This window comes from Adiantum capillus-veneris, chromosome 29 (genome assembly GCF_014529385.1).
Source record: "Adiantum capillus-veneris isolate H3 chromosome 29, ASM1452938v2, whole genome shotgun sequence".
NCBI classification, from domain to species: Eukaryota; Viridiplantae; Streptophyta; class Polypodiopsida; order Polypodiales; family Pteridaceae; genus Adiantum; species Adiantum capillus-veneris.
Window position 1 is genome coordinate 91,867,488 of NC_140959.1, and position 17,326 is coordinate 91,884,813.

Below are 17,326 nucleotides of genomic sequence, written 5' to 3' on the forward strand. Positions count from 1 at the left end.
GATGTGATCAAAAGCTGAGCACTCTAGTAGTGTGTGGTACTCAGACTCTCGAACTTGCAGTGAGCATAATGTGCACAATCGATTTGACTCTTCTCCATTGCCCCAACGCCCTATCTCGCATCGAAGGAAATGGGAGCTAAGCTGAATTGCTGCGATAGTGCGTATCGCGGACAAGGGAATAGGCTCAAGCATGTAAGTGTGAGTACGGTTTCCTCTCTCAGCGAAGAACATGGTTTTGTAGTTGGGGGCAATATAGGTGGTGTAATGTATGAAGCGTGACCCACCGGATTTCTCCCAAGCCGTAATACATTGGCGTTGTAGAAAAGCTTCATTCACTTGAGAGTCAATTGAAGCATCATGTAGCAAGTGTAATGCATCCCATCTCCCAAACCACTTCTTTATGTCTTGCATCCATCCCGTGCTCAAGATCTTGCTTTTATGCGTCTTTCGAACTTTTTTGCTTGCTTCCCATGCAATTGTAGGAAGTCGATGTGAGGGGTTTTGACGCATCTTTATCATGTACTCCACAACCCTTTCCATGCCCATAACCTCAATTGGAAGAGATCCCGACTCAAGAAGTAAGAGCATATATGGTGTTTGTGTCTTAACTTGGAGAAAGTTTGTAAGAAAACGCTTTTGGACATTCTCAAACTCTTTCCAAGTAGATTTTGAGATGCTCCCGCCCCACACTTCAACTCCATAAAGAAGAACCGGTGTCACCAATGCATCAAAAAGATACTTCTTGAGAACCCAACACTTGATGTTTCCCGCATTACACATGTTCTCAAATGCATAATATGCTCTCTTTCCCGCTTCCAAACGACGCATAGCACATTCATGCCACTTGTGATTGGATGGAACCTCAAGGCCAAGGTACTTAAAGCTCTCAACAACTTCAAGTGTCTCGTTGTTGTACACAATGCATGGCTTCTCCTTATGGTTGGTTTTCACAAGCATAACCTTTGTTTTGGATTCATTTACAATCAGCCCACTATGCAAGCAAAAGTTCTCAAGGACAACCATAAGCTTTTGTGCATCTTCTAAAGTGTGTGCTAGAAGCACTACATCATCCGCATACAACAAAAGCATGATTACCGCATTGCAAATAGTGACCTCTTCAATGCCTTCTTCTTGCATAAAGTCAAGTACCATTTGTTCCAATTGATCGATGCATAGACCAAAGAGAGTTGGTGATAATGGACATCCTTGTTTAACCCCAATAGTGCTTACAAAAATTTCTGAAATTTCTCTTCCCATGCGCAATTGACAAATCACCTTCTCATAGATTCGAGAAACCGCAAGCATAAACTCACTTGGCACTTGGAGTTCTTCCATCCTTCTCCACAAATTGTTACGTGGAATCATATCAAAGGCTTTCTTAAAGTCCACAAAACAACAATACAATCGCTTGCCTTTCAACTGACTTTCCTCCATGAGAACACGAAGAGTGACAAGATGATCAATGGTGCTATGGCATCGACGAAAACCCGCTTGTCCCTTTGCACGCTTGTCATTCTCTTCAGCCCAATCACTCAATTTCATCTCCATTATGCACCCAAACAACTTTGCCATAAGAGACCCAATTATTATAGTCCGGTAGTTGCTTACATTCTTTACATCCCCTCCTTTATGCAAAGGCTTAACCCAATTAGTACTCCAATCATAAGGCATACCATGTTGAAGTGCAAGGTTGAACATATCACACATCCACTCATGGGTAAAATCTCCCGTCCATTTGATCATCTCCGGCTTGATACCTTGAAGATCTCCCGCTTTGCGAGTGGCCAACTTTTCAAGCCCACCGCATACATCCTCAATAGTAAAAAAAGACGGCATACATGGGAGTGAACCATAAAATGGCATTTTTTCAGTATTTTCTTGCTCATATAATTGCCTACAATGTGTGTACATATCCACTAGACTCAAGTTACCAAAATTCTCAACCCGCTTGCCTCTCAAGTTTCTCCAAAATCTTCCACATGCATGTGTCTTTTCTTGGACTTGAAATTCTTGTTGCTTTACTTCCCATCTTCTTCTCTTCTTTTGAATCAATGCCTTGTATGTACGCAAATGACTTTGATAGTTGTCTTTGTCCATAGTTGCATCAAGCTTTATCAGGACTTTCGAGCATCTTGACATTCTTTATCAAACCACCTTTTGCGTGATCTATCTTTGTGGATACCATGGAGATGCTTTATGGCAAAGCATTCTTCCGCACAAGAACAAATAGCTTTCTTGAAAGCTTCCCATTTAGTTTCCAATGGTGCATCACATTGAAGCTTTGTCATCCATAATTTTTGCTCAACCATTTCAATGTACATTGGTGCCCGTTTGAAATCCATACATAGTGATAACTTCTCTTTCCTTTGGCTGAGATTATCATGCTTAGTTGCTTCTCCACATGAAAGGTCAATACATAAGGTGCGATGGTCGGATTCCGGGGTCCATTGACCAAACATAAAACTCTTTATGCGATACATGATGGCTTCAGAGAGTAGCATATAGTCAATCACACTATCCCCATTATGTCTTCTACATGTAAATCCATTGGTTCCACTCCACAAAGATACACCATTGGCAATGAGCATACCCGTGCTATTACACATGTGTAAAAGTAACTTTCCATAGTGATCCGGCTCTTTCTCATCCATTGAAGTACGATCATACAAGTGAAATTCCTCCAACTCCCTTGAAATGTATGGCATATCAAATCGTTGAGTATCATGTTGCAATGTTTTTGTGCGAGCATTCATATCCCCAAATACAATAACATCACCTTCACCTTTGAAATAAGCAATGTCCTCTTCCAAATCAGAAAATGGTTGATCTCTATCCATGCAAGCATAAAAGGGAGAATCATGATGAGGAATGTAGCAACCGGCTACAAAAATGGGTGCTCTTTTTGGTGTCATAATTTTCAGCCATACATAACGTTTGTACTTGTCATCTTTCACAATTGATACAAAATCTTCCAATCCTTTCTTAACCATACATGCTAACCCTCCTTGTCCTCTTCGTTGCTTGAGATTCTTTGACCACATCAATGAATGTACATTGTAATCCTCCAAGCCGTTAATCCTTTGTGTATCATGCTCCCAAGTTTCAACAAGAAGTACAACATCGGCTTTGCTTGTTAGTTCATCAATGCCAACCCCCGCATTCCATGGGTATCCATTACAATTCCAATGTTGGGATCCTCATGAGAGGGAACTTTTTCCCACGCGCGCCGGCGGTCCCTCCTTGCCCCTAGCGCCCCCACATGGGCTGTCCCTCATGCGGCCCGGCGGTCCACGTTCCCATTTCTAACCTAACTCCCGCTAACCTAACTTCTCACCGTGGACGGCACTTGAGGGGGACCGAGGCCCCGTTTGGTGAATTGCCCCTCTCCGCGGCCATGCTCCCCGCGGGCCGATATGACGACTCGTGGACCCGTCGCTCCTGTGGACAAAACATGACTCCGGGAGCCCCCGAAAGACTCTATGCAAGTAAGAGCCCCGCTTGGGCCGTGGCCGGGTCCCGGGGGTCCTGTGGACCAAAACGGCCCGGGACGCAACCGCGGGGCCGTTTCGGCATTTTGATCAGATTTTGGAACCGCGGCTCCTGGAGGGGACCGACGGTGACTCCTTGAGAGGGATTTCTACCTCAAGGCCTTGGGGCTTGGGTGGTTTGCCTGAGCGCCCCGAATTAAAGGACTTATAAGGGAGTAGTACTCCACTCTTGGTGAACCGTGCGCATCCTGCCGGGGTAGCCAAGAGGGGGCCGGTTGTTCAACCGGAGCCGGGGTGGCAGTCCTCACGTCCATAAAACCATTTACCCATTCTAGGTTGGAGTTAGGTTAACCCAGTCTTCAGAGGCGCTGGAGAGGCCTCCGTCCCTTTTTGTAATCAAATTTTTGAATCAATACAAAGCGCCTGTCACGGGCTTGTTTCAACAATCTTGTCTCGTGCGTCCCTTTGAAATACTTGCTCAACTTGTTGTGAAGTCGGCTAACTTGTGTTCAGGTGAAGGATCGGCGAACGCGCGCGGCCCCTAAGTTCCATTTACGGGCCGCTCTTCAGGGTCCCGTAACACTTGGTATCAGAGCTAGAAATTCAAAAGCTGGTCTATGCCTAACAGAGGGGGACAAAGACCCGCCGAAAGTGACTCCAGCAGCACTCCCCTACCCGCCGCAAGATTAGAAGAAATCACAGCGGACGGTGTAATTGACTCTTGGGAGTATTCCAGGTGGATACGTCCTCAAGGGAGACTACAACGCCTAGACCCTATCAGCGAAGCCGGGCCAGAGTTTGAGTCCGCGCCTTCGTCACCCAACGAAATGAGTCACGCGGATGGAGACTCATTCCATGGGGAGAGGAACGACCCTCCCCGCAATGACAGAATGGAAAGGTGGGAGGCTATACTAGAGTCTCAAGCCGCGCTGGTTCAACAACTCGTACAGGTAAGTCTCCTGAATGCTCAGAATGCCACAGCAGACAAAGGAAAAGGGCCGGCAAGCACGTTGAGATCTCCCGCGAGTGGGAGTGATGGGATGGGGAGTTTCAAGCCTATCAAACCCACTCCCTACTCGGGTCAACGGGACTCAATGATACTGGAGAAATGGATCCGCGACACAGAGAGTTTCTACCGCACAAGCAAAATGGAAGAACATTTATGGACATCCGTGGTGTCTCATTTCTTAGCAGAGGACGCTTACAGTTGGTTCCTCCTAGAAGAGAGGAAAAACCCCTACATGTCATGGACCCGCCTCAAGGCTGAGATGCGGGACTACTTCGTTCCGAAGAATGAAGACTTCAGACACTTAGACGAATGGAGGGCCATCACCCAAGGCGAAAGCAAGCTGCAGGAGTATGTGTCCAAATACAGGCAGTCCATGCTGAAAGTGGAACAGATGACTTGGGAGAGAGTGAGACTCCATGGTTTCCTCTATGGGCTCAAAGACTGGGCCCGTAGGGAGATCGAAAAGCAGAATCCAGCCGACTACATGGCAGCGCTGGCCATGGCAGAAAGGCTAGTGGACTCAGACTTGCGCCGAAAGGGGGCCACCAACACAAAGTCTGGGGGAAGTGGGAATACCCCTTCCAACTCGAACAAAAATCAGTCTTCAGCTGGGCCCCAAAGGAGTGAGCCCGCAGGCAGCTTGTCAAACCAGCCCCGACTGTACGGGAACTTTCGCAACAATGCGCCAAGCAGCTACAGCGGTTCGTCGAGTAGCAGGAACTTCTCGGTGAACCAGCCTGGAGGGCCCCCTCAACGGACGCTGCCTTGGAGGGCGAATCCTTCCCGCCCATGCCGTAACTGTGGGGGTCCTCACTGGGATAATGATTGTCACAAAGCTAGCTCTCAGTCTCGAGCTCACTCCGCTTGGGCCAATGAGACCAACGCTGACAGGACAGGATCTTCACAAGTGCAGATCACTGAGATCACGGAACAAGAGTCTGAAAGTGGAAACAAAGAGTCTACCGAAGGGACGGTCCGTGTAGGAGCCATCAAAGCTTCTCTACACTGCCTAGCAGCTCGTATCAAACAGATCCCAAATATGTATGTCAAGACGGTGATCAACGGGCAATCACAATTGGCGATGCTCGACTCGGGAGCGAGTCACAACTTCATCTCACCATCATGTGCCAAACGCTTGGGAGTAAAGACCTGCAAGCCCGGAGGAGGACGAAGCATCTCAGTGGGCTTCGTACAAGGCGAAGACTCAAACACCGCGATGGCTTATGACGTGGCGGTCCAAGTAGGTGAATGGCGAGCCAAAGTGGACTTCATCGTCGTACCCATGGATTCCTACGACATGATGTTTGGCCTGGCCTGGTATGACTCCTACGTGATGGGGTTGTATGCCAAGGGCATGAATCAACTGATGCTGGACATGAATGGTAAGGGGGTGATTGTCCCGATCATCCGACCTATGGACACGCCTCCTGCCCGCAAGACTACTCAAGAAAAAGCTCCGCCTAAACCACAACCTTACGAACTACGTGATGGGGTGTATAAGGCTTGAATCAACTGTGCTGGACATGATGGTAAGGGGGTGATTGTCCCGAATCCAGCCTCCTGCCAGCAAGAAAGCTAAGCCACAACCACCTACAAGCCCGAGGGCAGACTCAAACTAGACACCAACCGACGAAAACGAAAAAGGGAAGACTCGAGTTAGCTGGGATGACCTAGTCCCAGACTCAATGTGGATCTCACCAAAGCAAGCAGAGAAGGCTCTCAAACAAGGGCCCAGGTTCACTGCTGTGTGATGAAAGTAACACTAGCAGATTCAGACGAAGAGTGCACTATCGGGGATAGTCGCATCATCAAGGTGATTGAAGAATTCAAGGACGTGGTACCGCCGCAGCTTCCAGCTGGGCTCCCACCTAAGCGAGCAGTGGACCACAAGATCGATCTAGTGCCTGGCCATTCGCCGCCAGCCCGTCCACCCTATCGAATGGATGCCACACAACTACAAGAACTGAAGAAGCAACTAGGAGAACTACTTGAAGCAGGTTTTATCACCCAGCAAGTCCCCTTACGGGGCCCCGGTGCTTTTTGTCACAAAGAAGGACGGCTCATCCAGGCTCTGCGTTGACTACAGAGCCCTGAATAAAATAACCATCCAGAACAGGTACCCTCTGCCGCACATGGATGATCTAACAGACAGGTTGGCAGGGGCAAAATACTTCACTAAGGTCGATCTGCGATCAGGATACCACCAGATTCGGATTGTGGGATGAAGATGTGCACAAGACAGCTTTCAGGTCACGGTATGGAGCTCACGAATGGCTAGTGCTCCCCTTTGGCCTCACCAATGGAGTAGCTACCTTCTCAGCTGGTTGGATACAGATTTCGGCGACATGCTGGATGAATTCCTCATTGTGTACCTGGAATGCTAATCTACAGCAAAACTTTTGAAGAGCACGTAGAGCATGTGCGTCAGTGCTCCGCAGACTCAGAGAATGCAAGTGGTACGCAAAACTGGAAAAGTGCGTCTTCGCAGTACAGGAAGTGGAATTCTTGGGCTTCTTGGTCACTGCAGATGGAATTCGCGTGGGTCCTAAAAAGATTGAGGCCGTGGTGAACTGGCCTGCCCCCCGAACAGTTACACAGGTACGCGAGTTCGTGGGTTTCACTCAGTATTGCCGAAAGTCCATCAAAGATTTTTCGAAGATCATGGCCCCCATAACAGACACCACCAAGGGTTCGCTAGCGTTCAAGTGGACAGATGAAGCCCAACGAGCTTTTGAGCACATCAAACAAGTAATGTGTTCCCTACCGGTAATTAAACTCCCAGAATTCGACAAGCCATTCGAAATTCACACCGATGCCTCACGCATCGCACTGGGAGGGGTACTAATGCAAGCTGAAAGACCAGTAGCCTACATTTCGAAGAAGTTTACAGACCCACAGAAGAGATGGGCTACACACGAGCAGGAGATGTATGCAGTGGTATACTGTCTTGACCAATGGCGTCACTACGTATTGGACAAGCATACTAAAGTATACACAGATAATGTTTCCCTGAAGTATTTCCAGACACAACCTAAGCTCTCTCACAAACAGAGTCGGTGGCAAGATCAGCTAGCAGAATATGACATAGAAATCATCCATAAGCCGGGCAAGCAGAATGCAATGCCAGATGCCCTCAGTCGCATGCCTGAGGTTAATGCAGTTAGCGTAATAAGCAGTGATGAAGTACTGGATCAGATCCGCGAGGCCAGTAAGACAGACCCCGCAGTATTACAGATGATGCAGAGTTGGCGACAAGGCAAGACTTCCGTGGGGCTGTTCGACCTGCGGGATGGGCTATGGTATGCTCATAACCGTGTGTATGTACCAGATGATCCTACACTCAAAGCAAAACTACTTTGGGAAACCCACGACTGCAAAGTTGCAGGACACGGTGGGCAAAAGAGATCCTTTGACAGGTTAAGCCGTCACTTTTTCTGGCCAAAGATGCAGGAAGATGTGGTGGAATATGTAAGAACGTGCCCAACATGCCAGCTAGTCAAGGCACAGCGAATAAAGCCGGCAGGGCTTTTGATGTCTATGCCTACACCATCTCGCCCCTGGGATGTGATAAGCATGGACTTCATTGTCGACTTACCCGAAAGCCACGGATTCACTACCATCTTCGTGATCGTGGACTACTTTTCAAAGCAGGCGCACTTCATTCCCGCAAAGCCGCCCCTTACAGCCTACCAGACGGCGCGGCTTTTCTTCAAGCATGTCTTCAAGAATCACGGACTCCCACTGGCCATTGTTTCGGATCGCGATGGGCGATTCTTCAGCGACATGTGGCGGGAGTTATTCAAGCTCCTAGGCACACAGCTCAGGTTTTCTTCGGCCTATCACCCCCAAACAGATGGGCAGACTGAGCGAATCAATCAAGGCATCGAAGATTACATCCGTTGCTATGTCCATGCAGATCAAAAGGATTGGGCAGACTTTCTGGAAGTCCTTGAGTTTCAGTACAATAGCAGTGTGCACTCGGGGACAGGATACACCCCATTTGAGCTAGCCACAGGAAAAGAGGTGATTACGCCCATGGCACTTGCTTCAGGCACTATGCATGCAGAAGATCAGGATGCTGAGCAGTTTTTGACGGCTTGGCAGAAACGTTTGGATGTAGCCAGAAAGCACTTGATGAAGTACAAAGATAAGTATGTAGCCAGACATAACGAAAAAGCACGAACAGAGTTCTTTCAGAAGGGTGACTTGGTGCTGGTAAGTGCCCAGAACATCAACCTTCCCGAAAACTTAACACCCAAATTCAACCACCGCTTCTATGGTCCATACCGGGTACTGCAAGATTTCAACAACGTCTCCTACAAGCTGGAGCTACCTTCCAACGTCAAGATCCACAATGTTTTTCACATCAGCCTACTCAAACGATTTCAGGTTGATGGGAAATACGGCCGCCATGTACCTCTACTAGACAAAGGAGTAAACCCCTTTGAGCCAGAAATTATCATCAAACACTGTTTCAGGCGCAACAACCTAGAGTTCTATGTCAAGTGGAGAGGGCGGCCAATGTCAGATTGCACTTGGATGCCAGAAGATAGAGTCATTGCAATGGATAAACAGTTGTTGCTTCGGTACTACAGGATTCCGGACCTCAAACACATGCCTAGGGCATAGAAGACCACAACCATGTACAGCAAGTAGTATAGGATGCAGTAGTTTGTCAGCACAGTTATGCTCAGTTTTTTCAGCTGCAGAATAAAGATGCGTTATGCGACAATTATGCGTTCGTGAGAGGGAACTTTTTCCCACGCGCGCCGGCGGTCCCTCCTTGCCCCTAGCGCCCCCACATGGGCTGTCCCTCATGCAGCCCGGCGGTCCACGTTCCCATTTCTAACCTAACTCCCGCTAACCTAACTTCTCACCGTGGACGGCACTTGAGGGGGACCGAGGCCCCGTTTGGTGAATTGCCCCTCTCCGCGGCCATGCTCCCCGCGGGCCGATATGACGACTCGTGGACCCGTCGCTCCTGTGGACAAAACATGACTCCGGGAGCCCCCGAAAGACTCTATGCAAGTAAGAGCCCCGCTTGGGCCGTGGCCGGGTCCTCGGGGGTCCCGTGGACCAAAACGGCCCGGGACGCAACCGCGGGGCCGTTTCGGCATTTTGATCAGATTTTGGAACCGCGGCTCCTGGACGGGACCGACGGTGACTCCTTGAGAGGGAGTTCTACCTCAAGGCCTTGGGGCTTGGGTGGTTTGCCTGAGCGCCCCGAATTAAAGGACTTATAAGGGAGTAGTACTCCACTCTTGGTGAACCGTGCGCATCCTGCCGGGGTAGCCAAGAGGGGGCCGGTTGTTCAACCGTAGCCGGGGTGGCAGTCCTCACGTCCATAAAGCCATTTACCCATTCTAGGTTGGAGTTAGGTTAACCCAGTCTTCAGAGGCGCTGGAGAGGCCTCCGTCCCTTTTTGTAATCAACTTTTTGAATCAATACAAAGCGCCCGTCACGGGCTTGTTTCAACAATCTTGTCTCGCGCGTCCCTTTGAAATACTTGCTCAACTTGTTGTGAAGTCGGCTAACTTGTGTTCAGGTGAAGGATCGGCGAACGCGCGCGGCCCCTAAGTTCCATTTACGGGCCGCTCTTCAGGGTCCCGTTACACAACGAAGCCTAAAGTTACGGGACCCTGAAGAGCGGCCCGTAAATGGAACTTAGGGGCCGCGCGCGTTCGCCGATCCTTCACCTGAACACAAGTTAGCCGACTTCACAACAAGCTGAGCAAGTATTTCAAAGGGACGCACGAGACAAGATTGTTGAAACAAGCCCGTGACGGGCGCTTTGTATTGATTCAAAAAGTTGATTACAAAAAGGGACGGAGGCCTCTCCAGCACCTCTGAAGACTGGGTTAACCTAACTCCAACCTAGAATGTGTAAATGGTTTTATGGACGTGAGGACTGCCACCCCGGCTCCGGTTGAACAACCGGCCCCCTCTTGGCTACCCCGGCAGGATGCGCACAGTTCACCAAGAGTGGAGTACTACTCCCTTTATAAGTCCTTTAATTCGGGGCGCTCAGGCAAACCACCCAAGCCCCAAGGCCTTGAGGTAGAAATCCCTCTCAAGGAGTCACCGTCGGTCCCGTCCAGGAGCCGCGGTTCCAAAATCTGATCAAAATGCCGAAACGGCCCCGCGGTTGCGTCCCGGGCCGTTTTGGTCCACGGGACCCCCGGGGACCCGGCCACGGCCCAAGCGGGGCTCTTACTTGCATAGAGTCTTTCGGGGGCTCCCGGAGTCATGTTTTGTCCACAGGAGCAACGGGTCCACGAGTGGTAATATTGGCCCGCGGGGAGCATGGCCGCGGAGAGGGGCAATTCACTAAACGGGGCCTCGGTCCCCCTCAAGTGCCGTCCACGGTGAGAAGTTAGGTTAGCGGGAGTTAGGTTAGAAATGGGAACGTGGACCGCCGGGCCGCATGAGGGACAGCCCATGTGGGGGCGCTAGGGGCAAGGAGGGACCGCCGGCGCGCGTGGGAAAAAGTTCCCTCTCACGAGGATCCCAACATTCTCCCCCCCCTCAAGGAACTTGACGTCCTCGTCAAGATTGTAAAGCATCTGACCACATAGTGCATACATCGCATAATTGTCGCATAACGCATCTTTATGCTGCTGAAAAAACTGAGCATAACTGTGCTGACAAACTACTGCATCCTATACTACTTGCTGTACATGGTTGTGGTCTTCTATGCCCTAGGCATGTGTTTGAGGTCCGGAATCCTGTAGTACCGAAGCAACAACTGTTTATCCATTGCAATGACTCTATCTTCTGGCACCCAAGTGCAATCTGACATTGGCCGCCCTCTCCACTTGACATAGAACTCTAGGTTGTTGCGCCTGAAACGGTGTTTGATGATAATTTCTGGCTCAAAGGGGTTTACTCCTTTGTCTAGTAGAGGTACATGGCGGCCGTATTTCCCATCAACCTGAAATCGTTTGAGTAGGCTGATGTGAAAAACATTGTGGATCTTCACGTTGGAAGGTAGCTCCAGCTTGTAGGAGACGGACGTTGTTGAAATCTTGCAGTACCCGGTATGGACCATAGAAGCGGTGGTTGAATTTGGGTGTTAAGTTTTCGGGAAGGTTGATGTTCTGGGCACTTACCAGCACCAAGTCACCCTTCTGAAAGAACTCTGTTCGTGCTTTTTCGTTATGTCTGGCTACATACTTATCTTTGTACTTCATCAAGTGCTTTCTGGATACATCCAAACGTTTCTGCCAAGCCGTCAAAAACTGCTCAGCATCCTGATCTTCTGCATGCATAGTGCCTGAAGCAAGTGCCATGGGCGTAATCACCTCTTTTCCTGTGGCTAGCTCAAATGGGGTGTATCCTGTCCCCGAGTGCACACTGCTATTGTACTGAAACTCAAGGACTTCCAGAAAGTCTGCCCAATCCTTTTGATCTGCTTGGACATAGCAACGGATGTAATCTTCGATGCCTTGATTGATTCGCTCAGTCTGCCCATCTGTTTGGGGGTGATAGGCCGAAGAAAACCTGAGCTGTGTGCCTAGGAGCTTGAATAACTCCCGCCACATGTCGCTTAAGAATCGCCCATCGCGATCCGAAACAATGGCCAGTGGGAGTCCGTGATTCTTGAAGACATGCTTGAAGAAAAGCTGCGCCGTCTGGTAGGCTGTAAGGGGCGGCTTTGCCGGAATGAAGTGCGCCTGCTTTGAAAAGTAGTCCACGATCACGAAGATGGTAGTGAATCCGTGGCTTTCGGGTATATGTTCTCGATGAGGACATCGAACTTTTTTGGGGGAGGGGAGAGTGTTACGGGTCCCCCTTTTGGAGAGAATTTCGGGACCCTCCACCTCTCCTTGGCTCCTCGAGACTAGCTCAATTTCATGTCCCGAGGCCTCGAGGGCTCCGAGCCGACGAGAGGCTCCCGATGTGGGAAAACCCGTTAGTGGAGAGAAGCATCGAGTGCTCGACTGGGGCTGATGCGCGAGAACGCCTCTTGGTGGGTTTAAGATGGTTAGGTAATAGGGTCGGATGTGAAGGCAACCTACGGGAGCCTAGGGGATTAAGGCCCAAATGCATGCAAAAGCCAGGATCATCGAACCTTCGGGTTCACGGGCCCGTTACACAGAGATACAGGGTGAGCCCCATCGCCCAGGCCACGAGAGCGCGTGCCTGGCTTTCATTCCCCATCGCCCAGGCCGCGGGAGCGCGTGCCTGGCTTTCATTCACCAAGCCTGCTCAGAGGCGGGCCTTGCCAGCGCCCTGCGGGGTCACCTTCAGCCGTGAGGCTACCCAAGAGTGGGGGTCTCGAGCATTTCCATCGCTGCTCAAGATCAGGACGCGGGGCAGCAAACAGCGCCCTCAGCTACACAGGCTCGGGGCAGCAGGCCTTTGGGATAAGCCTCCTACTGCCCAGGTTGTGAGAGTGGACCAGCAGGCCCCTCGCGCAGTGGGTACTGCTCTTGGGTATCACAGGCAGCGCGAGGGCTGTTTTCAGCATAAGCAGGTACAGTGCGCGGGGAAACCGACTGAGGGGTTGTGCCCTTACCATCACAGATTGGATCCGCAGGCCATCACCGTTGGGACAGGCTGCGTGTGTGGTTGTTTTACAGCAGGTATTGGGTTCAAAGGCTACCATTGGGGCAGCGTATCGCATGCGAGACAGTCCGGACAGTTTGACAGGTTATTGGGCGCAAGGCCCCTACATTATGTTGGTTTATTGCTGATGCCCGCAGTGGGTTGTGGACTGGAATACACCCGTAGTGGGTTGTGGATCATTGCTCTCCGCCTGGTCTCCACTGAGCCAGAGCGTCGAGGCCTTGTGTGGCAACTTTGCATATCCACCTGGTCTCAGCTGAGCCAGAGTGTTGAGCCGGTTCTGAAGTTTTCGGCTGGTCTCTCGACAGAGACTCGAGCCCATTTTTGTTGTATGCCATACGGGTGAGCCTGAGGCTCCGAACCCGATTGTATCTCCTTTTTGGATTGAGCCGAGTTGGCTCCTCTAGTGACGCCGGCCACTATAGACCCGGCCATGGTTTGCTCTCGGGCTTGAGAAGCCCTCGTGTATCGATCTTTGCTGGAGCATAGTGGTTTTCCCGTTGTGTGAGATGAGGGGCCCTAACATTTGGTATCAGAGCTAGACCAATGGCTTCTTTAAATGCTGGGTTCGATGTGGAAGTAGCAGTTTTTTGCTTCAATATGGCGGTGAGCCGATTATGCGAAGGATTGGACAGTTGGGGCAAGTGCTTAACGTTGTCCTGGGGTGAAGGTGAAATGGAAGAGCGCTTGAGCCGCGGAAAGGAGGTAAAGGAAGCGTTACGCCAACTGGATCACACCTATGACAGGAATAAAAGGCGTTTCGATTGGGATTGCGAAGAGATGCTTCGAAAAGGAAAACGAATGCGAAAGGAGTTGAAGAGGAAGAGAAAAGGTATGCAAGAGGAGTTGAAGAGACAGGAACAGGAGCGGAAGGCGTTCCATGACGGGATGGCAACGGTATTGGGGCAAATAGACCGCGATGAGGAGATAAGAATGCTTCGTATGCTGGACTGTGAGGTGACACAAAGAATCGATGCGTTAGCTCCCGCCGAGGAGACTCTTCCCGGAGGGGATTGGATGTATAATGCAATGCACGATCGTGTGAATGGAGAGTGTGATGATGGTATACTTGTGCCTGAGCTTTGTATGGCTCCAAATGCTCAGCTGAGTGTGAGCGATCGTGAAGGGCAAGTGGTAGCCCCTATTGCATCTGACCTTCCGTGTGTGGACGAAGGAGAAGAATGCATGAGTGAAGAGGAGTGGACAAGGAAATTGGATGCTATGTTTCCCGGCTATGTCGAGGCCCGTTATGAGGAAAAGCTACTGTAGGTTACCGAGGGTGATGCTGGTCATACCCTGTTGGAGGGGGAGTGGTGGCTTTGCGAGCCATACTTAACTGATGGGTACGGTACCCGTGAGGAATTGAAGAGGAGCCCAGGTGGTCCCTGCTGACTCCTATCCCCCTCATGAGAGGGGAGAGTTGGAACATGCAGCATGTAGCGACCTACAGGCTGCAAGCATTCGAATTACCCGAGAAAAGGATTGTGGAAATATGTGACAATAATCCAATCGTATGCGAAGAAGTGGAAGGAGACGCGGTGAATCTGGGATATGGCAGGTTGGTCTTGACGCTTGCGTGTGAAGTGATTACAGAGGATTGCGAGTCGGGTGCGAGTGGTCATTGAGATGCGAGACTCAGCCAAGTATATGCTAACAATGATGCACAGTGATTGTCACGACATGGGTCAGGGAGATCCTTGGGGATGTATCACAAGTGGCCTTATAGATTGAATGCGAGTGAGGAGCGGGCTGAAGTAAAGCCAGCCGGATCAGCATCGCAGGACGGCTTTTTGGCTTCAAAGAGCAGGTCCCCTGTAGAGGACGCCCAGGCATGGGGCTGAGGATGGCCAGAGCTAGCCAGCTCGCGTATACGTCGCCCTCGATGAGGGACAGTTGGTTGAAAAGCGCGGCGAAGCATAACCGTGGGGAACGTGAACCTCATGGACGGGCCTGACGGACCAGAGATAACGTAGTTAGAGGCCGGTGCCCCTTTACTCGAGACGCCGTGCGATGCGGGTGGGCGATCTCCTCGAGGGCCGAGAGCATTCAAGCCAAGGCAACCTGCACTAAGGAGCCGGGCAAGATGCAGAGAGGTAACCAAGGAGGGGGCCGAGTGTGTGCCCAAGCAGGACATGATGTGGGGACCTTGGGATAGAGGACCCATAATTTTTTCTGTGATAAGATGCTGGTACGTGGACAGGATGCTCGCTGGGAGCAGTATCGAATGGGACAGCCGACTTGTTGATATGGAAAGACAGGGGTCTACGACCCCCCAGCCATGCGCCCCGTTGGTAAAGCGGGCCCTGAACGAAGACTCTAGGATGATTGTGAAGACGCGCGACTACCCGAGCCGGGCATGGCGACCTGGGTTGCTTGGGATTGTATCTTACGGGTTAGTTAATGTGCCCGACAAAGACCTTAGGGGAGTGAGGATATGCGTATGGGATCCGGAGAGAAGTACCCATGCAGGGATGTGTCCGCTTGTGGAATGCGCAGAATAGCTGAGTTGACAGCATGCTGGGACATATGGAGCCGAGGCAATTAAATCGGAGAAGAGCTGGAGCCGTTCTCTGGTTCTGATATGCAGTATGTAGCAAAACAAGGGCTGGCACAAAGGCAGCCTACGGATGGCCGATGGGTCCCACCTCGACAGCCAGGGACCAAAGCGAGTAGCCGGGGATGTATCACAATCGGGATGGGTCGAGCTGAGTCGAAGGACCAGCAAATAAATGAGATGCGTGGTGAGATAGGTAGGTGCAAGAAAGACGATATGTTGAGGCCAGAGATGTATGGCCGAGGTATGTCCCTCGACGAGGTGGGCTGGCCACACAAAGCGAAGGCAACATAAATACGCAGCGCAAGAAGGCGGGCTCCGGTGAGCACCAGCCCGCCTTTCATTCGGTAGCTGGGCTAGCGAGTGATTACGCTCAGGTGTTTACACTTTAGCCGGTGCTGGTCCGAGTGGGCTCACGGAACACTGAGCAGTGGACGGTACACCAGGAATTTTTGGACAGGATTGCTAACAGCACTAAGAGCGTGGGGCTCCCTAGTGAAGAGTGGGGTCACACTGATCATGGTCATGCTGCTCACATGGTGGGCACTCGATGAGTGTCACGAGGAAAATCGATGCAAGGGAATGAAGTTCAGCAGGGAGAGAATGCGGCGGAGAATTACGCACGGAACACCAGAAGAGGGGATGAATGTTCAATGGGTGACGCTGCCAGCAGCCATAGATGCACGGTGGATTCCTCCACATCGCACTAACTGTGAAGGTTCAGGGCGGGACAAGAGGAAGCCCCCTAAGGTCAGGAGATGTTCGGATAGTTTGATGAGGACTGATGCTGGGGACGGCTCAAAAACAGGAGATACGGTTGCTCGACGCAAAAAGGGGGCAAATGGTTTCCCTTGGCTGGTTGCTTGGACGACGAATACGTCAGGAAAGGAATTGGGATTCATACATGCGCGTGATGCTGGACGATGTAAGCCGAGTCTTGAGGCTGAAACACATTGCTTTTTGGGTAAGGTATATGTTCTCGATGAGGACATCGAACTTTTTTTGGGGAGGGGAGAGTGTTACGGGTCCCCCTTTTGGAGAGCATTTCGGGACCCTCCACCTCTCCTTGGCTCCTCGAGACTAGCTCAATTTCATGTCCCGAGGCCTCGAGGGCTCCGAGCCGACGAGAGGCTCCCGGTGTGGGAAGACCCGTTAGTGGAGAGAAGCATCAAGTGCTCGACTGGGGCTGATGCGCGAGAACGCCTCTTGGTGGTTTTAAGATGGTTAGGTAATAGGGTCGGATGTGAAGGCAACCTACGGGAGCCTAGGGGATTAAGGCCCAAATGCATGCAAAAGCGAGGATCATCGAACCTTCGGGTTCACGGGCCCGTTACACAGAGATACAGGGTGAGCCCCATCGCCCAGGCCGCGAGAGCGCGTGCCTGGCTTTCATTCCCCATCGCCCAGGCCGCGGGAGCGCGTGCCTGGATTTCATTCACCAAGCCTGCTCAGAGGCGGGCCTTGCCAGTGCCCTGCGGGGTCACCTTCAGCCGTGAGGCTACCCAAGAGTGGGGGTCTCGAGCATTTCCATCGCTGCTCAAGATCAGGACGCGGGGCAGCAAACAGCGCCCTCAGCTACACAGGCTCGGGGCAGCAGGCCTTTGGGATAAGCCTCCTACTGCCCAGGTTGTGAGAGTGGACCAGCAGGCCCCTCGCACAGTGGGTACTGCTCTTGGGTATCACAGGCAGCGCGAGGGCTGTTTTCAG

General features: G+C 51.2%; 1 protein-coding gene and 3 pseudogenes across 1 annotated transcript; all 4 read left to right on the forward strand.

The window, feature by feature from the left end:
* The first annotated feature begins 3,259 nt into the window (after positions 1-3,259).
* Positions 3,260-3,804, forward strand: LOC147419578 (uncharacterized; annotated as a pseudogene).
* A 301-nt stretch (positions 3,805-4,105) lies between these two features.
* Positions 4,106-6,004, forward strand: LOC147419579 (uncharacterized). Its single transcript, XM_086505829.1, has one exon. It carries the CDS (start codon positions 4,106-4,108, stop codon positions 6,002-6,004), a length of 1,899 nt encoding a protein of 632 aa, XP_086361955.1.
* A 3,295-nt stretch (positions 6,005-9,299) lies between these two features.
* LOC147419580 (uncharacterized) lies at positions 9,300-9,818 on the forward strand (annotated as a pseudogene).
* Positions 9,819-13,998: 4,180 nt separating this feature from the next.
* LOC147419581 (uncharacterized) lies at positions 13,999-15,038 on the forward strand (annotated as a pseudogene).
* Positions 15,039-17,326: the final 2,288 nt, after the last annotated feature.